Consider the following 22,597-nt stretch of genomic DNA (forward strand, 5'->3'; position numbering starts at 1 on the left):
CCATTGAATTGGTGATTCCATCCACCATCTCATCCTCTATCATCCCCTTCTCCTCCTGCCTTCAGTCTTTCCCAGAATCAGGGTCTTTTCTGATGAGTCATTTCTTTGCATCAGGTGGCCAAAGTGTTGGAGCTTTGGCTTCAGCATCAATCTTGCCAATGAATATTCAGGGTTGATTTCCTTTAGGATTCACTGGTTTGATCTCCTTGCAGTCCAAAGGGCTCTCAAGAGTCTTCTCCAATACCACAGTTCAAAAGCATCAATTCTTCCACACTCAGCCTTCCTAATGGTCTAACTCTCTCATCTATACATGACTACTGGAAAAACCATAGCTTTGACTAGACTGATCTTTATTGGCAAAGTTAAACCACCTCCCACAGCATGAATGCTACAAATAAAAGAATAGTTGTTTAGAGTGAGCAGATTTTGGTCTCATTACCTTCTGCTTAGTTGGGGAGATCTGGGATGGGGCTTAAAGGGGTTTTGAAGTAGCAATGAAGTAGGAACAGAATTTGGATTTTGTTTAAAGGGTTAAACTGAGCCTTCAGCTTTGGTAGATACCTTTGATCTGTTGTGTCACTGGTTGCCTCCACTGAGGTCACTGTGATTCATAAACAAAATAACCTCAGTCCAGAAGACCTCATCTGTTCTGTCAGTTGCCCTCTTCCATTGAAGGAATGCCAAGAGGGACACGTGGAAATGAACCAGCCACCTGAGCCAGACAAGGCTCAGGCCTTGCTCTGCCTTGGACTTGCTGATTGAACTTGGAGAAACTACCTAAGGTCTTTGGAGTATAGTTTTTCAGTGAAATTGATGAATTAAACTAAATTAGCTCTAAAGCTCCCTTCTAGCTCTACAAGTCAATAGGCGTAGCAATATCCTGTGTTCACTATTCTCAAGGAGATGATTACCTAAGTGTTCTGAAGCTGGTAAGTGCTTTGTGACTTACTCATGATTTATTTCTAGAGAAAATGTATCCCGGGGGGCTGAAATAGAGAAAGGTTGACTGAAACCCATTGATTCAATGCCTAAATGAAGCATTTTAGACATGTCTCTGAGACTGGAAGAATTTATTGATATGGATTAAGATCAACTGTCTTTCAAAGCAGCAGGTGCTGAAGCTGCGTGCATGCTCTGACAAATGGCCTCACTCGCACTCCTGAGCCTTCAGTTATGCCATTGAGTAGCCTCCAGGGAAATGCCCCCATTCCTCACCAGCATAACATGTCTCTCCCTACTTTCCATTAGCCCTAATGTCCAACAGTCAATTGACTGACAGTTAAGTGTTTATCAAAAGGGACCTTAGAGGACTTAACCTCTCACCGCCTCAAAATCATCAATAGCCCTCCAAAGTAAGCCAAAGAAACATAATATCTGTAAAAGCATTGTCCTTGACAGGTGCAGTTTCAGGACAAGTTCCCCAGTTTCTTTCTAACTACACTGCCAACCCCAAAGCTTAACTGCCTTCTGGTCAGTTAAGCCATTCTGGAGCTTCTAAAGAGATTTAGTGCAGATCTACTCAGACCCTGGGGATTGCACTGGCGGATTGGCCAGTTTCAACTACAGGACCCAACATCAAGTTCAGTGATTGGGGCAGCGAGTGTCTGCTGAGTCATGGAGCTGAGAGTTTGAAGCATCTTCTAAGCATCAATCATCAGATCCTTAAGGTCTAACTGGTGTTACAGGGAGACAGTCATGGCAAAGAGAAGCAGCAGTAAAGCATATACAGTCTTGTCGAGGCTTATGAACTCATGAACATTTAATATCAGTTCAGACTGGAAAATGGGCTCCCTGAGGACAGGGATCTTGTCTGTTTCACTCACTAATCTGGCTTCAGCATCTAAAAGAACTTAACACCTTCAGTGTTAACTCATGGAACGTACTTAGCAGTGTAGTTTGAATGTCTGATGATGAGGCCACATTGTGCAGTGGTCCACAGCACAGATTTTGGGGCCAGACCATTTAGTTCCAAATTCTAGCTCCACTGCTTACTGATTGGGAATGTGAGCAAGTGAGTAAACCGTGTCTCAGTTTACCTATTTTAACTTGGGACTAATAATAATACACATCTTAAAGTTATGCAGGTTAAATGAATTGATGTTTATAACCAGTACCTGGCATGCACTGTAAATTTTTATTAAAAAGCTAGATTAATCAGTTTACACTCTCCACTTCATTTTCCATCATTGACTTAGGTTTTGTTTTTGGAATTAAAGTTTGAGTTTATGGGAATACATGCTAACCAAACATGGGCCTGGGCCCAGATACACTTCTGCCTTAAGACCTCTGGCTGTACACCTTTCTATTTATGCAATGCTCTAAAGCATCTCTTTCCAACAATTCTGTTAAAATGCTATTTGACTTACCCTTCTTGACTGAGAGTTCCTTCAAAGCAGACAACATTCAATAGGGCATGATTTAGACGGGTGCTTAGTAGTTTTGGAATGAATGTATGATGTACTCAGTGAATGGTTGCCTTGTGATTATTTTACTCTTGGAGAGGGAATTACAGACTTCTGCCTCATCTCTCAGATTCATCTCTACCTGTGTACGGTCCATCAGTGTCATATATACATCCGTAGTTCTGGTTACCCCATCCTCCCCACCCAGCTGTTTTCTTTAGCCCAGTCTCTGAACATCAACTCTCCTCAGCCTCAGGAAAACCTTTTACTCTCCCCCAATATCTGTTCTCTCTTCCTTTATATTTTCCACATGGCTTGCAAGCTTTGACATTTACATTAGCAGTCTTGCTTTTGCCCCTCTCTAAGTCAGTTCCCTGGTGGCTCAGACGGTAAAGCGTCTGTCTGCAATGCTGGAGACCCGGGTTCGATCCCTGGGTCAGAAAGGTCCCTGGAGAAGGAAATGGCAACCCACTTAGTACTCTTGCCTGGAAAATCCCACGGACAGAGGAGCCTGGTAGGCTATAGTCTGTGTGGTCACAAAGAGTCGGACACGACTGAGTGACTTTACTTACTTACTAAGTCAAGTCAAATCCTTTTGATAAACTAGAAGAATTCTAAAACTAAAAGTGATAAACTCACTTGCTCACATTTCCAATCAGTGAGCAGTTAAGCTAAAAGAATTAGTTGTAAACAAATCATTGTTATTTTCCTTGGCAACCTTTTGTTTTTCCCATTCATGCCCATAAACACCTCAAGCCCCTCCACTGTTCACTAGAGACACTTCTTTCCCAATGGGTTAGCACATCTCAGAGATAGTACTTTTTTGTTTTGCTCTTGCTTTGGTTTACATTCAACGTTCTACTGATCAGAGCTCTGATTTTTTTGCCATTTCTATCTGCATCTTATGTAAAGAGTGAGGAAGCAAAATAGATCAGGTGGTTTACCATCCTATTGTCTCATAATAGTCTCCATCTTTGAAGTATTTCTGATCTGCTTAACTGGATAGAAGTGCTATATAGGAAATATTTCAACCATAGTACAAGGCAATCTGTAAGATAAAACCATCTGATCTTAAACCATTGGCTCACAAACTCTGAATTTGTCTAAAACTTGCTTATGTGGGATCACACTGTGCAAGTGTAGCTATGCATTTGGGTGTTCTTTTACTGGGTCATTTTGGAGTATTGCTATCCATGCTTCTCATATATTATAAGCTCCATATGAATCAGGATCCTATCTTCTCCATCTGTGTATTTCCATGGTTCCCAGAATGGCTCTGCCTAGAGGGGACACTTGACAAGCCCCGCCACTGGACAGATGAGCACTGCCGCCTGCAGTGACCCAGTTCCGGGCGTTCTCTGGGTGCAGGAGCATGTCAGGAAGAACTGGAAGATTCCTAGTTGGCATTCCCTGTGGCTCCTCAGCCACCCCTTGTGCCTCTGGGTAGCTTCACTAATGAAACTGACTTCCAGGGGCTAATTCTGAAGTCACAGATCCTGATTTTTCTTCTTATTCTAAGAGCCATTTTTCTTCTGTGTCTTCAAGAGCTCCACCCCTCCCGGGAGTAATAGCAGTAGATTGGTTATGCTAAACGCCCCACCTCGGGGTTTGATTTTGAATTTTTCACAGTGACTCAGTCATTTGTATAGTCGAGATAGACTCATCTTGAAGCTTCACAGAGCCACTTAGTTTTTTTTTTAAATTCATAACTCTAGATAATTTGTACATAAATTTCTAGTCTTCTCTTCGATTCCCAGGGGATACTCTGTCAAACAGAAAACTCAAATGCATGTCACTGTCTTTTCTTGCCTTTCCTCACCCCAGATGCTAATAATGTAGAGCTAAGTAGCACATATTGGAAGAGTATTGATATTGTGTTTGCATATAAACTGTTTAGCCACAAAGCTGATGTGAGCAAGGCAGGTACACAAATAAAGATAGGGAAAATTCTAGGGATGTTCAGAGAATGTGACTCAGGCCATTCTTTTCTCATCCATACAGTCTCTAGACCTGTGGCAAAGACATTATGTTTGGGACCTGCCCCTTCGGCCTCTCAGCTCTGCAATATCCCTTGCTCTACAGACTGTATAATTTCTTCCTGGTCGGCCTGGGGCCCGTGCGTCCATGAAAACTGCCGTGATCCTCAGGGGAGAAGAGGTGAGTGCCTTCTTTACATGAGCTCCATTTCCTTCCAGTGCACACAGGTTTATTCTGGTCACTGAAAAGCTCCTTAAGTTTGCTTAGGACAATATTTGTCTATAAATGTAGATAACTAGCTCTGACAAGCATTCAGTTATTAAGGAGACATCGCAGATACTTCTTTGGAGCACACTATCCCACTTTAGTTGACCTTTTCATTAGGCTTATAACTAATAAAGTGATTATTATGCAAAAATGATGTAACTTAACTCTGCAAGACATCAGGTGCTGACCACAACACCTAGAAGACATTTAGTTCACACCAAAATGTCCTTGATAGTTGCTCCTGTTCAAAACATCCATCAGCATACTTGGTCCATGCTGCCTAGGTTTGGTTGGGAATTATTTTCAAGCACCTTTTGCCTTGCACCAAATGTCTTATAGATATTTTGGACCAAAGCAGATATATGCTAACTGTAATGTAATGTTTTTAACATGTAATGTTTATACTATAGAAATTAAACATAGTTTCTGTAATCACATCAAGAAGCAACTGTTTCGTATAATTTTTTTATTTTTAGTTTTCCAAAGGCTGAATCACATGCTCAACTTGATGTTATGGTTCAAATTTTCATGAAGGGCACTTATTATTGTTTCCTTTTTTGATGTTGTCCTCAAGCTTAAATGAAATCTTCAAACTTTGTGTCCTTGTTTAAATGTGTAGGTCTCAGCAATCTTGTTTTCTTCTGTTTGCTGTTATATACACATCTGCATCTTCAAACATTCATCTTTGGTGACATCATTTATTGACCTTTCAGTTTGTATTGATATCATGCTCTCTTCAATGGCAGGGCTAGAAAGAAATAATACCTTTAGTAAGAGAAATGAGATCCAAGGGCATTCTACAAGTTTGGTTGTACTTAGCGCTAGTGTGTTAAGCACTGATTCCTCCAGTTTTCCTATGGAAAGAAAGACTAATGTGGCCAAGTGCGTGATGCTACAAGACTGGTGCCGTCAGCTTAATTCTATGTCCATTTGAAAACCCACGTTTCAGCTCTCCCCAGAGGGCTCACAGGCACACATGGGCATATCTAGGAAAGTGGGGAGATATTGATTAAAGGGTACAGACTTCCAGTTATAAGATAAGTACTATTTGAGGATCTAATGTCCAGTATGGTTTACTGTAGTTAACAGCCGTATATTATGTACTTATACGCACCACACATGAACACGTAAGGAAATTTTTATTTTAAATAATAAAAATAGATAATAAAATAGAAAGAAGTATCTTCCTTAATAATTTCAGGAAGAGTCCTGGAGTTGAATCTCATTGGCTGCTGTGTGTCCCGTGCTCCCCTCCGACCCAGATACTCTGACTGCAGGATGCAGGACTGACCCCGCCAGGTCCTGAGCTTGTGGCCACCTCTGCAGGGATAACTCCATCCAAGTTTCACAGATAGGGTCGGGGAGGGGCAACTCCCTTAAGGAAATTTGAGGTCCTGATACTGCAAGAAGGTAGAGCCAATGCAGGGGTCAAGCTTAACAGATGTTTGTTAACTGCTTTCTGCCCTTTGCTCTGGCCCATAGAGTCTCTGTAACAATTCAGAAAATACTTCTTTTTCCAATTCTATGTTGCTATTTTGGTCACTTGAGCCAAATTTTAATAAAACCCTTTGCGAAAAACCACTCTTTCAACCTTTATTTCAGTTTTCCTCTTCCACATAACTCAGAACAGGTCCATGGAACTCATCTGGGGGACTCAAAATACTCCGGCTCTTTCTTTCATTCACCCCGTTTGCCCAAGGTGTTTTTATGCCAGACATCTTCAGCGCTGGCTTCTATCCCTCTCTTGCATAAGTCAACTCTGACAAAGGCACTGTGGTGCACTGTTCATCGGACATCACCTGTTGTGCTTAAATTGTGTTCTCCAGAAAGAAATATTCAGTACCAACCCCTGGGGCATGTGAACATGCCCTTATTCAGAAATAGGGTTATTGGAGAACTAATCAGGTTGAGATGAGGTCATATTAGATTAGGGTAGGCCCTAATGCACTCAGAAGGGAGTACCTTGTAAAGATAAAAAGACACTAAAGATGCAAAGAGAAGGCCACATGAAGACAGAGACAGACATTAGAGTCAGGCCTTGTACCAGCCAAGGATTGCTGGCAATTACTAGAAGCTAGGAGGGAGGTGTGAAAACAGTCTTTCCCTGGAGCATGGCTTCAGTCCTTCCCTTCAGAGGGAGCATGGATCTACTGACACCTGGATTTGGGGCTTCTAGTCTCCAGAACTGTCAGGCAAATTGATGTTGTTTTATGTTATTCAGTTTATGGTATTTTATTTTGGTCATCCTAGGCAACTTGCATACTTCCCAACTTTGTGTCAGCATTTAGGCTCAGCAAGGATCCAACACTTCCTAAAATGCCAAGACCAGAGTGTACTGAAGTAAAGAAATTATCCTAAGTCCTATAGTGACTTAATAATGGCCAACCCAGGGCTAGCATGCTCATTTCAGTGTTCCTTCCAACCCTGATTTCCTTAGTGATTTTTCTCATAAGTCCAAAGAAGTTTGGATCAAGACAGAGGTCCAACACTGAGCTTAGCAGAGAAGCCCTCTGCCCGTGGGTCCCACATTGGCCACTGTGCTGATGAAGGAGATACGGCGTGAGGCGTGGGATTCAGTTTAGCTTCCATGTGTCATCTTCAGAGAGAGAGGAAAAGTAGATTGCAGTTGTATGATAAGGGGAGGGTGTTCCAAGAATAGCTTGAGAGCACCAGGTAACTGGGATGTGTGTTTTTTGCCTTCATCAATGTATTTTTCAAAGAAAAGCTCAGCCTTTGGGACTGAAGGTAAGCACAGAGACAGAAAGACTTCTCACCTGTAGGTAGTAGTGTCATCAGCCACCTGCAGAGTATGGAGGCATGTTGGAGTTGATGAGAATTACTGAAGCTAAGGGACCTGCCCTAGGAACTAAGTAATCATAGCCAGGAGAGAGTATAAGCTTCGGTGATTGTTATTCGGGTCTCAGAGTGTGCTCTTTCATGAATGTTTCACCAGAGCAGAGATAATTTTGATTTTTAAGATTGTGCTAAAACCTTCCAGGACCACCTGCCTATCATCCCTCCTGGGAAGAATAGCAAATAGAGTTTTCCCTCCAGGGAAATGATTCTCTGCCTAAAAGGAATCCAAGCATGTTATGATAAGGCTAAGTTATCTTGTTATTTCTACCAAGTCATCGTGAGCATGAGTTCTGGGATCCTCTCAATGTCAGCATGTCCCGTGGTCCTGCCACGGTTTCTGCCAGAGTCTCTGATAGGCACACACTAAATGTAGCTGTGAATTCCACAGAGGCTGGAATACAGAGCTAATGCATTAAACATGACACAACTCTAGGATGTAAACTGATCTGCTTAGTTTCATATTTGAATTGCCTACCCCAAAGAAATGCAGTGCACCTCCTCACAGCAATCTGGGATAGTCATACTTCCCTAGATATTTTATACTCCTTTTTTTGTGTAGATGGTGGAGAATTTGAGGAGAAAAAACAACCACACCCACCAGTCAAGACATAAATATGTAATTGTGGTGGTTATGACTTTTTCTTCTCACTTGTCTTTTTGCCAATCACGTGTTATTGCTTTGGTTTGTTTCTGGTGTTCACATTAAAAAAAAATCGTAAAGGATGGGAAAGCAGGAGATGATTTATTATCTAATAGAAGAAATTAGTTATTATAGAGATTATCTTCACGTGACTTATTCTTAGGCAGACATCCTTCAGTCAGGAATCATCTGAGGTTTGTGGCTGTCAGCTGTTCAGAGTACATTAGAAAACCTGCCGTTGTACACAGCCTTCACGCCTTCCATCAGCTCTGTGACAGGCAGACAAGGGCAACATGTTGCTTGGCAGGCCAGTGCTTGTCAAGTGAAGCTAGAATGACTTTCAGAGGAATTTAAATTGGATCAGGTTTATCCTTCATTCCTTTATCTTTTATATTCTCCCAGAGAGTTATAATTAGAGATATATGAAAGAGAAATAACCTGAAAAACTTGCTGATGGGTGAACTCCATAGGTATAATGCAGTTTTAAAAATTATTTTTGATACATAGACATATAGTTGTTTGACATCCTTGTCCTTTTACAGACACATTCTAGAAAGGCAACCTTGTGCACAGAAGTTTTTGTAAAGAGGAATTTGATGGAGGCTTCTTAATATGGTCTTACAATAGGGAATGCTTATGAGGTAGGACTTCAGAGAATCCTAAAGTATCCCTTACTCCCCACCCCTATTATAACACCTTGCTGTTTTTCAGTTGCTAAGTCATGTCTGACTGTTTGTGACTCTGTGGACTGCAAGACCCCAGGCTCCTCCCAAAGTTTGCCCAAATTCATGTCCATTGAATCGGTGATGCCATCCAACCATTTCATCCTCTGCTGCCCCCTTCTCCTTTTGCCTTTTCAGTCTTTCCTAGCATCAGAGTCTTCTCCAATGAGTTAGGTCTTTGCATCAGGTGGCCAAAGTGTTGGAGCTTCAGGATCAGTTTTTCCAATGAATATTCAGGGTTGATTTTCTTTTCTTTTATTTATTTATTTATTTTATTAGTTGGAGGCTAATTACTTTACAATATTATAATGGTTTTTGTCATACATTGACATGAATCAGTTTCTTTAGGATTGACTGGCACCTAATGGTCTAAAAATCCCCATAGGAAAAGACACTGTGAAATAGAACCTGTGACCATCTTTTTGAATACAGTCTTTTATGCTCTCAGACAAATCAATTTAGGTAATATGCTAAAGTAGGGAAATGCTGACATGTTTTAGATCTTATCTAACAATGCAAAAAATATTTCCATTTCCATCTGTGCCTTCTAGAAAGTTCCACCATTATGAGCAGTCTGTGAAATAATTTTGCTTTGTCACAGATTATGTGTAAGATATATATATATATATATATATATATATATATTCTTTTTCCTTTTTTCTGTTTGTGTGTGTTGGAGCTTGTAGGGGGCTATGGCTATTTCTCATTTTGAACATTGAGGGTTCTCATGCTCATGATCTTTGGCTTCTTATTTTCTGTATTCATAACAGAGTGTCAACTTATAATGATACTATAAAATGCAACACTTGCAGAAACGGTAGCTGATAAGAGCTGGAATCAAAGATTCAATCTGCTCAGCTTCTTTGACTCAGAGTTGTTCCCCTATGTCCAGGGCTGCAGAGTTCAGGAGCAACTGGGATGCTTAGAGAATGAACTTATCTATTTCATCTTTGGTCAACCTTCTGGGTATTGCTCCAAACCTGTCCTGGTGGAGTTAGTAGGGGACAAGTGTTGGCTATGGTGGTTTCATAGAAGTTCACATGGCCATTTTTGGACTACTAGCATGTGAAGATATAGGTCCTTACACCTGGATTGATCCTCCGGAGTCTCCTTTAAAAGTTTTTCTATGGCTTCAATTAAGGAAACATTAACCTGTCTTCTACCATTTGTGCTTCTTTTGCTTCTTTGCCCCATCTCACAAATCACTCTTTTCTAATTTTCCTCAGTAGAATATGCACTAAAATAGTAGATTACATACTAAATCCTTGGGTCCAAAGGGGAAAAAAAAACCCTGAAATATTAGTTTCACTAAAGGTGAACTGAAGCTCTGGTCAGAAAGTAATTATTAGAACTCCTTCTTGCTACCCAGCACCTAAAATTCAACTATCTAATCTGTACAAGGAAATGATCCATGGTAACTTTCATATTCACTGTTTGAAGTGGGGCTAGAACATGTCATAAAGTGCTGAATTGAATTCTTTCTTATAAAGAGGTCACAGATCAAGAAGACCTCAACTGGATTTCATACATATCCATTTTTTATTGAAGTAGAGTTGATTTAATTTATTGTGCTAGTTTCATGTATATAGCACAGCTTTACATGTATACATATATATACAGTTAAGTATATGTATATATGTGCAGTTACATATGTATGTATATATGTGTGCATGTATATATTCTTCAGATTCTCTTCCTTTGTAGATATACAATAATTGCAAAATACTGAGTATAGTTCCCTGTGCTGTACAGTAAGTCATTGTTGATTATCTGTTTTATATATAGCAGTATGTATATGTTAATCCTAGCCTAATTTATCCTTCATACATATCCATTTAATCATCAATGTGCCATAGGAGAAGTAATAAGGTATCATCTAGTCTTAATTTTCACATGTGTAAGTGAGAATAGTAACTAATGACATAGTTTAGGGGATTCATTAATTTTGAGTGATAGAACTAAAGTGGCTTGGTATAGGGTAGATGCTTAGTTAACAGATGTGCTCTTTGCCTTCTTGGACTGTATGCTCTGTGAAAAGTGGATTTATGTTTTCTGTCCCTCCTGTGACTTCCCACAGTATATCACTCTGATCTACATATGGCAATTAATGTATATTGAGTGATACTCTGTGATTAGTATGAAATTCAGTAAATGAAGGTAAGTGGTTGGCTGGCCCCAGCCACCGTGGACTTGGCAGTTGTGTATCCTTCAGAACAGAAGCTCCCAGGGGAAGCCTGACATCTGTTGCAGCCATGAACACCAATGTGTGATTAAAGTTAAGTGCTAACAAGAGAATCCAAGGTTTTTGTTTTATGCTGAGCTTGGGCTTTGATGTGATCCTAGTTAGAGTCAGGACAAGGGCAACACAAATGAAAAAGTGAAAGAATTTATTGACTGAGAAGGTATAATCTATAGATTTATGGTGAGATGGATGCAGCTTGATTTATAGAGGAAAACTGCTCCTGCCCCTCAATGGCGTTGAGCTCTGGGTAATAGGACAGCCAGCCTCCTTCTGTAAAGAAGGCTAAGTTTCTGAGCTGGTTGTCAAACATCATAAATCATGGAGACCCAGGCCGCGTCCTGCTCAAAGATATAAACTTTAAAACAAGCACAGGCATAAGATAATAAATAAGCAGCATGTGGGTCTTACATGAAAGAACAGAGGTCATCCAAGTTGCATGGCAGGGAGGGCTCAGAGGTCATCGTAGGTTGATGTCCATCAAGTAGAGTTCAGTCCCGTGTGTTTCCTGCCGCTCTTCTCAAGGTGCCCTGGGAAGGGAGCTGAATTCTTCTGCAGGTTTTATTCTGACTAATGAATGACATAGACTTGGAGGTATGACGTGTGGTAGAAGCCCTCTACTGCTTTAATTACTTCTGACCTTAATACTCTCCATGCCTGGAGGATATGGTCTCTGATTGACTGAATGATGCCTCCCCACAGTTGGCCATTCCACAAAGTAAGGGTCCAAGAGTCTCTTTTAAAGGGGGCTCATGGGTTAGCCCTAGACAAAACAAATAAAACCCTTAGGACTGTTTCTCTAAAACACTTACCCAACCCTGCAATATTCTAAGGGAGCTCGGCTCCCTCTTGTGGCCTAAAAACATGTGTCCATTTGTTCCACCATCCTTGACTACTTTACAGGAGCCAGTCTTTTGCCAAGGACACCTCGAGCTTTCTATCCTTTCTTGTGGGAAAATAGACGCAGCCCTGGCAAACTGATAGATGTACATCTGGCTTACTTACTGCTCATGCACCCGAACTTGTCTTTCTCCCCTTCTCTCTTGGGCAGGGCTGTGGGGTATCACAGTCTTCGGCTCTAAGTTCAGTGTTCTCAGGCATTCTGTCTTCCTAGCTAAGTCTATCTGCCTACCTACCTATCTTTTTATATCTTTACCTATCCCAAGGAATAATTGCATAATCACATTTCAAGATGCTATTATGTAATAAGATTAGGTTTCATTTTTTTTTGAAAGAGGAATTAAATCTGTTGATTGAATTTGGAGAATGAAACGGTAGACAGTAAAAGATGAGATTCATGGGAGGTAAGCCTAGCTCTTTTTTTTTAAAAAGATATATTTATGCATTTATTGGCTTGTGCCGGTCTTAGTTGTATCACGTGGGATCTTTGCTCTTTGTTGTGTCACACTGGATATTTAGTTGCAGCATGTGGGATCTTTCAGTTGACATGTGTGTGCGAGTTCAATCACTAAATCGTGTTGGACTCATTGCAACCTTACGGACTGTGGCCCACCAGGCTCCTCTGCCCACAGAACTTTTCAGGCAAGAATACTGGAGTGGATTGCCACTTCCTTCTCCAGGGATCTACCCGACCCAGGGACTGAATCCATGTCTCTTGTTTCTCCTATATTGGTAGGTGGATTCTTTACCCCTGGGTCACCTGGGAAACCCTCTTTAGTTGCAGCATGTGGGATCTAGTTCCCTGACCACTGATGGAACCTGGGTCCCTTGCCTTGGGATTGTGGAGTCTTAGCCACTGGACCACAAGGGAAGTCCCACGCCTAACTTTTAGAAGTGATATATCCTGAAGGCCAGAAATGGAAAACTCAAAAGCAAAAGGGTTGTATCTTGTTCTCTGTCACATTTTAAAACTTATGTGGCTTTTAAAAACATAAATTTGTTTCTATCATTTAAAAATAGATTTCATATAAAAACTGAAGATTGGATTTCTGGCTTCTTAGAATCCGAAGATTTGACAACAGATGGTTCACATTTTCTTGTGGTAACTGTCAGTGGAGCCTGAATGATATCTGTACACTTTAAATTCAGCACATGTCCTCCATTTTACCACAGACCTCACCACTCCCACCAGTCTTGTGGTTGATCCATATCCCTCCATTTGTATCTGATGAGTTTGTGACTCTGTAGGCTTGTAGCATAGAAGGTCCATTCACATCCTTATTATGGCATAACTTTGGTCCCTAGTGCCACAGAACATTTTTGAAAAACTGAGTATTTGTCCAGAGACCTATGTCTAGCCAGGGTGGGGCATGCAGCCCCAAATTGTCCTGCCTTCACAGGGCAGGCTGACCTGGAAATCTCAAGAGAGTGATACAGGGAACTCTCAAGGCCTGACACAGTGACCAGGAATGTGTCAAAATGTAGATGTATTTCACCTTCATACAGACTAATAAGAATGTGAAAAACAACAGCAAAAGAACATGGGGTTTATCTGTTCAGGCTATTTCTCTGTTTTTTTTTTTGTTGTTGTTGTTGATTAGTCACTAAGTCATGTCCAACTCCTGTGTGACCCCATGGACTGTAGCCTGCCTGGCTCCTTTGTCCATAGGATTTCCCAGGCAAGAATACTGGAGTGGGTTGTCACTTCCTTCTCCGGGGGATCTTCCCCATCCAAGTCTCAGGAGTCTGTGAGTCTTCATTTATTTGTGCTGGTTTACTGATACCCTTCGGAGAAGGCAATGGCACCCCACTCCAGTACTCTTGCCTGGAAAATCCCATGAATGGAGGAGCCTGGTGGGCTGCGGTCCATGGGTTACTTAGAGTCGGACGCTACTGAGCAACTTCACTTTCACTTTTTCACTTTCACACACTGGAGAAGGAAATGGCAACCCACTCCAGTGTTCTTGCCTGGAGAATCCCAGGGACAGGGGAGCCTGGTGGGCTACCGTCTATGGGGTTGCAGAGTCGGACACGACTGAAGCGACTTAGCAGCAGCAGCAACTGATACCCTTGAACACATGCTACTTATTAGTGCGTTTGATTATGCCTGGCCTCTTCAACTCCTAGACTGTAAACTCTTGGAAGACAGATTTCCTCCTCTAGTTCTTTTCCCTTCTGTCTTCTGTTCTTCTCTTTATTTCCCAATTTCCCATAAAATAAAACACATTCTAAGAATATGTGGTTTTGATCTTTCAGTCAGTTCAGTCGATTATTCATGTCCAACTTTTTGTGACCCCATGGACTGCAGCATGCCAGGCTTCCCTGTCCATCACTAACTCCTGGAGCTTGCTCAAACTCATGTCCATTGAGTCGGTGATGCCATCCAACCATCTCATTCTCTGTTGTCCCCTTCTCTTGCTGCATTCATTCTTTTCCAGCATCAGGATCTTTTCCAATGAGTCAGTTCTTCATATCAGGTGGCCAAAGTATTGGGGCTTCAGCATCAGTCCTTCCAATGAATCAGTTCAGTTAAGTTCAGTCACTCAGTCATGTCTGACTCTGTGACCCCATGGCCTGCAGCACGCCAGGCATCCCTGTCCATCACCAACTCTTGGAGCTTGCTCAGACTCATGTCCATTGAGTCAGTGATGCCATTTCAATGAATATTCAGGACCAATTTCCTTTAGGGTTGATTTGTTTGATCTCCCTGCAGTCCAAGGGACTCTCAATAGTCTTCTCCAATGCTACAGTTCAAAAGCATCAATTCTTTGGTGTTCAGCTTTCTTTATGGTACAACTCTCATATCCATACATGACTACTGGTAAAACCATAGCTTTGACCAAACAGACCTTTGCTGGCAAAGTAAGATCTCTGCTTTTTGATGCTGTCTAGGTTGGTCATAGCTTTTCCTCCAAGGAGCAAGTGTCTTTTAATTTCATGACTGCAGTCACCATCTGCAGTGATTTTGGAGTCCAAGAAAATAAAATCTGTCATTGTTTCTATTGTTTCCCCATCTATTTGCAATGAGGTGATAGGACTGGATGCCATGATCCTAGGTTTTTGAATGTTGAGTTTTATGCCAGCTTTCTCACTCTCTTTCACTTTCATCTAGAGGCTCTTCAGGTCCTCTTTGCTTTCTGCCATAAGGGTGGTATTGTCTTCATATCTGAGGTTATTGGTGTTTCTTCTGGCAATCTTGATTCCAGCTTGTGCTTCATTCAGTCCAGCATTTCGCATGATGTACTCTGCATAAAAGGGTAAATAAGCAGGTTGACAATATATAGCATTGATGTACTCTTTTCCCAGTTTGGAACCAGTCTGTTGTTCCATGTTCAGTTCTAACTATTGCTTCTTGACCTGCATACAGGTTTCTCAGGAGACATGTAAATTAGTCTGGTATTCCCATCTCTTTAAGAATGTTCAACAGTTTGTTTTGATCCACACAGTCAGAGACTTTGGTGTAGTCGACAAAGCAGAAGTAGAAGTTTTCCTGAAACTCTTGCTTTTTCGATGGTCCTACAGATGTTGGAAATTTGATCTCTGGTTCCTCTGCCTTTTCTAAATCCAGCTTGAATATCTGGAAGTTCTCGGTTTACATACTGTTGAGGCCTGGCTTGGAGAATTTTGAGCGTTACTTTGCTACCGTGTGAGATGAGTGCAATTGTGTGGTGTTTTGAGCATTCTTTGGCATTGCCTTTCTTTGGGATTGGAATGAAAACCACCTTTTCCGGTCCTGTGGCTGCTTCTGAGTTGTCCTAATTTGCTGGCATATTGAGTGCAACACTTTCATAGCATTATCTCTTAGGATTTTAAATAGCTCAACTGGAGTTTCATCGCCTCTGCTAGCTTTGTTCGTAATGATTCTTCTTAAGGCCCACTTGACTTCGCATTCCAGGATGTCAGGCTCTCGGTGAGTGATTACACCATTGTGGTTATCTGGGTCATGAAGATCTTTTTTTGTATAGTTCTGTGTATTCTTGCCAGTTCTTATTAATATCTTCTGCTTCTGTTAGGTCCATACCATTTCTGTCATTTATTGTACCCATCTTTGCATGAAATGTTCCCTTGGTATCTCTGATTTTCTTGAAGAGATCTCCAGTCTTTCCTATTCTGTTGTTTCCCTCTATTTCTTTGCATTGGTCACTGAGGAAGGATTTCTTATCTCTCCTTACTATTCTTTGACACTCTGCATTCAAATGGGTATATCTTTCCCTTTCTCCTTGCCTTTAGCGTCTCTTCTTTTGAGCTGTATATGTATAAATAAAAGTTTCATCAATATCCCAGCTGCTGCTTCTCTTCCTTTGCTAGATCAGGATGGAATCCTCAGAACCTTTTATTCTTTCTTATTTTAGGTTTTAGAATGAGACAGCGCCATGTCCTCGTGGAATCAACGGGGCCTGCGGGCCGTTGCCCTCACTTGGTGGAATCTGTTCCTTGTGAGGATCCTGTGTGTTATCAGTGGCTGACGTCGGAAGGGATCTGTATCCCTGACCATGGCAAGTGTGGCCCCGGACATCGCATCCTGAAGGCTGTCTGCCAGAATGAGCAAGGTATGACTCAAAGAAACGTGGAGATTGAGTAATATCTGCCAAATAGCACATCACCACTCTCAGATCATCTTCCACAAGGAGAGAAACAGTCTTTCCTAGTCTTGAATATTCATATTTGAGTTAATGACAGTGGCATATTTCTGCAGAGAAAGCTGCTTTGACTTAATATAGAGCTGTGTGCTCTGTGACAGAAGTACAGAGAACTCAGAGAGGTCTCTGGAGTTCTTAGTTTGTTAAGACATGCACAATACAAAAATTGTCTGCAGAGTCTCCAACTCATTAATGCAAAACAAGATTTATTTGTGCTTATTGATGTTATTAGGTAACATGTTTTTCATGTTATCATTATTAACAAATACCACCTTGTAAATTGCAGGGCTGAAGCCCCCTCCAAGTTAAAAGGAAAAAAAGAAGTACAAAGCTACATCTTTTCAGTTATATAGCATTAGCTTAGAATCAGTTATAGACATAATGCTAACAATTCTAAAGAACTGTGTTAAAATATAAGTTGTCAAGATTAACAAAACTATTAACAGTGGTGTCTTTCCTTCATCACCAAACTTCTGGTACAGTGGCTTTGTGCAATGAAGGGTGATTTAGCAAATACATAAGTCACATGGAAATGAGAAAAGTGACATTTAAAACCTTTATCTTAGTATTAAAAAAATATTCAGTCTCCTGGAAGAGTATCGAGTATGTCTATTAATCAGTCCTGTCATGAGTAGTCATAATTTATAATGCTCATGGTGTGTGGAGTGAAATGTTTTGACTTATGTAGTGAAGAGATCCACAGAACAGAAGGAAATTACAAAATGAACTCAGAATGGATATTAGCATTCACACATGGTTGGCATTCAGCAGTGTATTAATATTTCCTCTTCCCTTCCTTCCTCTTGCCTCTTCTCTCTCTCTCATTCCCTCCTTTTCTCCATCACTTCCTTCTTTCTGTCCTTCTTCCCTCTCCTTTCCCCCTCCTTCTCTCCCTGCATACATCCTTCCTTTTTTAAATCACTACCATAATTATACAAATAAACATTTATCAACTGATATAATTGGTTACCTCATGAAGCCAGGTAGTTGTTTAATTAAATAGAGAGCCGCATCAGACTGTACTAGCTATAGTCCTTTTTGACCAAATAGTTTAACAGTAGATTCTAATATTACCAAGCAATTTTTGAATTGTGGTGACATACATGTGAATTATTAACAGCAGCACCTAAGATCAGTTTTTGAATTCAAAAAGAGTAGCACAGGTGTTTAAAACCTGAGCTCTAGAGTCAGACAGGTTGGAATTTCCAGTCTGCTACTCTTCTGGTAGATGGTCTCAGAAAACTTATTTAACTGTGGAGACATCTTTTCCTTCAGCTGTAAAGTAGGGATAATAAAAACCTACCTCTCACTCTCAGATTGTAAGAGTTAAATTACTTATATGAAAGTGATAAGTGAAGTGCCTGGCACATAACCATTCAAAATAAGCTGTGAGCTTATTTCATTTGTAATGCACACTTATCGTTTTCTGTCCTAGGGGATTTGTGCAAACAGCATTCTTTTATATGAGTAAAATGGAAATAATAATGAAGATTAGAATAACCATACTAGTTCATCTTCCCAACCTCTAGCTGTGGAAGCAAGATTGTTTGTTTGATTGGGACCCAGTGACAGATGACTGGCCAGCTTTGTCGTAGCAGGTTTTGAAGATGTTACACAGCTGTCATACAAAGTCCATAGGGCCGGGGACCCCTTTCACAATGTATACTGCACCTTCCACAGTATCGCGCAGTGTGAGATTCCGATTTATAATTAGAAATATCTATCTGGTCTCCGTCCATACTCTAGCACACAGCTTCTAAAATCATTGGCATTTCTTGAGCAGGAAGAGCAATGGGAGCAGCTTTTTTTACAATATTTGGCCAGTGGTCCTCAGTTCCTGAAATCACGTCCATAAAGTTGAAAATCATATCTTGTTATTCACATCAAGCCCCTTTCTACCACTACTGGATTGATATTAATGAGGTGACTTTCAGAAAGTACCTAAAGGTGAGGTCTGGTTGCCCCAGGCAACCATGAACAGAGGATTAGAACTTTCATCCCCATCCAGTGCTATCTGGGGAAAGGGGAGGGGCTGGAGGTTGAATCAAACACTAATGGCTGATGAGTTAATCAGTCATGCCTGTGTAATGAAACATCCATAAAAATCCAAAGGACATGGTTCAGAGAGCTCCCAGATTGATGAATACATAGATATTTGTGAAGAGTAGCAAATAGAGGCTCTTTGCCCTTTCCCATACCTTGCCCTGTGCACCTTATCCACCTCATCGTTCCTGAGTTTTATCCTGTTATAATAAAATGGTTATCTAGTAAGCAAATGGATTCTCTGAGTTCTGTGAGCTACTCTAACAAATTAATCAAACCAGAGGAGGGGGTCATGGGAGCTTCTGATTTATAGTCAGTTTGGTGAGAAGCACAGGTAACCTGGACTTGAGGTTGGTGTCTCAAGTGAAGGGTGGTCTTGAGGGAGTGAGCGCTTTACCTGTGGACTCTGCTGCTACCTGCAGATAGACAGAAGCAGAAATAAGTGGAATGGTAAAGCAGCAGGCCTGGACAATTTGCTTGATGTGGTGTGGGGAAACCACCCCCCCCCTGCACATATACATACGTGTACACCTTGGAGTTGAGGGCGGAACATTTGTGACAGGGCTATCAACTTTGCCATTTTACAGCAGGTCTGGAGTTCTATTGCTTATTCCTGTGAAATAATTAATTTTTAGCATGAGCTTACACTCACAGTTTCTATGGGAGAAGTAGGAATTACTACTCGTTCAGATCAGTTTCATGAAGTCTGTGTTGTTTTTAAGTACCTGGATGGCTCCTTCATCATTTATGGGGCAACAGCCACAGTCATGGTTACAAAAATACACTGGCTTCCACGTGGCTGAAGTAGTCTTTCATCCAGTGAGAAATTGAAAATGTGATCTAAAAATTTGAAGTTCATCATCTATGAGCTTCTAGATGATTCAGTTCAGTTCAGTTCAGTTCAGTCACTCGGTCATGTCTGACTCTTTGCAACCCCATGAATCGCAGCACGCCAGGCCTCCCTGTGCATCACCAACTCCTGGAGTCCACCTAAACCCATGTCCATCGAGTCGGTGATGCCATCCAACCATCTTATCCTCTGTCATCCCCTTCTCCTCCTGCCCTCAATCTTTCCCAGCATCAGGGTCTTTTCCAATGAATCAGCTCTTCACATCAGGTGACCAAAGTATTGGAGTTTCAGCTTCAACATCAGTCCGTCCAATGAACACCGAGGACTGATCTCCTTTCCAATGGACTGGCTGGATCTCCTTGCAGTCCAAGGGACTCTCAAGAGTCTTCTCTAACACCAAAGTTCAAAAGCATCAATTCTTCGGTGCCCAGCCTTCTTTATAGTCCAACTCTCATATCCATACATGTCCACTGGAAAAACCATAGCCTTGACTAGATGAACCTTTGTTGGCAAAGTAATGTCTCTTCTTTTTAATATGCTATCTAGGTTGGTCATAACTTTCCTTACAAGGAGTAAGCGTCTTTTAATTTCATGGCTGCAATCACCATCTGCAGTGATTTTGGAGCCCAGAAAAATAAAGTCAACCACTGTTTCCACTGTTTCCCCAGCTATTTCCCATGAAGTGATGGGACCAGATGCCATGATGTTAGTTTTCTGAATGTTGAGCTGTAAGCCAACTTTTTCACTCTCCTCTTTCACAAGCCAACTTTCTCACTCTCCTCTTTCACTTTCATGAAGAGGCTCTTTAGTTCTACTTCACTTTCTGTCATCAGGGTGGTGTCATCTGCATATCTGAGGTTATTGATATTTCTCCCGGCAATCTTGATTCCAGCTTGTGCTTCCTCCAGCCCAGTGTTTCTCATGATGTACTCTGCATATAAGTTAAATAAGCAGGGTGACAACATACAGCCTTGACATATTCCTTTTTCTATTTGGAACCAGTCTGTTGTTGCATATCCAGTTCTAACTGTTGCTTCCTGACCTGCATATAGGTTTCTCAAGAGGCAGTACAAGTGGTCTGGTATTCCCATCTCTTTCTGAATTTTCCACAATTTATTGTGATCCACACAGTCAAAGACTTTGGCATAGTCAATAAAGCAGAAATAGATGTTTTTTGGAACTCTATTGCTCTTTCAATGATCCAGCGGATGTTGACAATTTGATCTCTGGTTCCTCTGCCTTTTCTAAAACCAGCTTGAACAACTGGAAGTTGATGGCTCACGTATTGTTGAAGCCTGGCTTAGAGAATTTTAAGAATTACTTTACTACCGTGTGAGATGAGTGCAACTGTGTGGTAGTTTGAGCATTCTTTGGTATTGTCTTTCTTTGGGATTGGAATGACAGCTGACCTTTTCCAGTCCTGTGGCCACTGCTGAGTTTTCCAAATTTGCTGGCATATTGAGTGCAGGTCTTTCAAAGCGTCATCTTTCAGGATTTGAAATGGCTCAACTGGAATTCCATCACCTCCACTAGGTTTGTTTGTAGTGATGCTTCCTAAGGCTCACTTGACTTCATGTTCCAGGATGTCTGGCTCTAGGTGAGTGATCACAGCATCGTGATTATCTGGGTCATGAAGATCTTTTTTGTACAGTTCTGCGCATTCTTGCCACCTTTTCTTAATATCTCCTGCTTCTGTTAGGTCCCTACCATTTCTGTCCTTTATTGTACCCATCTTTGCATGAAATGTTCCCTTGGTATCTCTAGTTTTCTTGAAGAGATCTTTAGTCTTTCCCATTCTGTTGTTTTCCTCTACTTCTTTGCATTGATCGCTGAGGAAGGCTTTCTTATCTTTCCTTGCTATTCTTTGGAACTCTGCATCCAAATGGCTATATCCTTCCTTTTCTCATTTGCTTTTCACTTCCCTTCTGTGATGACCCAAATTTGCCAGAGAAGTGCTCCTGTTTGATTCTCCACATACTGTCATAAGGACTTCCCTGGTTACTCAGAAGGTAAACAATCTTCCTGCAGTGTGGGTAATCCGGGTTTGATTCCTGGGTCAGAAAGATCACCTGAGCAAGGAAATGACTACCCACTCTACTATTCTTGCCTGGAAAATACCATGGACAGAGGAACCTGGCTGGCTACAGTCCACGGGGTCGCAAAGAGTCAGACACAACTAGTGATGAACACACACGCATTGTCATAGCCTTTACATAATTACAGAAGTTGACAGAACTCTTGACATTCATTTAAAGGCTTAGAGAGAAAAAAGGGTTGAGATCTAGTCAATGAATCTCCTGTGGTTTTTTTTTTTCTTTTAACAATTGAGACTTTTCATTACTCTGAGTCTATTGTTTCATAGGCTTTTATTTCAGAATTTGTTCATAGGTAAATGGATGAGATCAAAGAAAAATACTTTTTTTATTAAAAATTAAACTCATATCTAATTAGACTTGAGACTTGCTGTAATTTGCAAGGTTACTTGCTTTGTTCTTTATTTTAAGACTTGTTCATATTAGCTCCAGGTATCCCTTATACCAAAAGGATTCAGTATCCTTGCAGAAGTGGACAATCCATTCAGATTGTGGAGCCAAGAGATTTTCTCATAGCTGTGATCAGGATTCTGTAGGACTCTTGACAGTATCTTGTTTGGCATAACTCCTCTCACTAGAAAGACATGTTTCTCTTTCCCTCAGAAGTTCATTCCTACCAATAGCCTGGAGACTTAAAAATATCTATACTACACTGAAACTACGAAGTAGCTGTTATCCCTAAAAGTTGTGAGTTTAAAAATGAGATCTACTTTGGATTACTTAAGAGTCAAGTGGTCATATATGATTTTCTACAGTTATCTCTGTAGATATCTAGTACTTTGACCCTTTCTCTATTTTTATTTATCACTGATACTCTTCAGTGAGTCTCACTAAAGTTTCTATTTCTCACCCAGCCTGTGATAATGTAACAGATAATGTTAGTCAGTAGTATTTATTTTGAGTAATAAAATTATATCATAGATTATATGATTGAGTATTCTGATATGAAATCTGATTTCTAGTACTTT

At 40.9% G+C, this 22,597-nt stretch overlaps 1 protein-coding gene across 1 annotated transcript in view; it reads left to right on the top strand.

Annotated features, from left to right (window-relative positions):
- The window catches only part of THSD7B (thrombospondin type 1 domain containing 7B), an 828,580-nt gene that overhangs the window by 284,993 nt on the left and 520,990 nt on the right, over nucleotides 1–22,597 (top strand). The window contains exons 5-6 of the mRNA XM_065927840.1: nucleotides 4,404–4,559; nucleotides 16,356–16,553. Coding sequence (XP_065783912.1) covers nucleotides 4,404–4,559; nucleotides 16,356–16,553 — 354 coding nt within the window. The remainder of the gene's footprint in view (nucleotides 1–4,403; nucleotides 4,560–16,355; nucleotides 16,554–22,597) is intronic.

This window comes from Muntiacus reevesi, chromosome 3 (assembly GCF_963930625.1).
Source record: "Muntiacus reevesi chromosome 3, mMunRee1.1, whole genome shotgun sequence".
In the NCBI taxonomy this organism is placed as follows: Eukaryota; Metazoa; Chordata; class Mammalia; order Artiodactyla; family Cervidae; genus Muntiacus; species Muntiacus reevesi.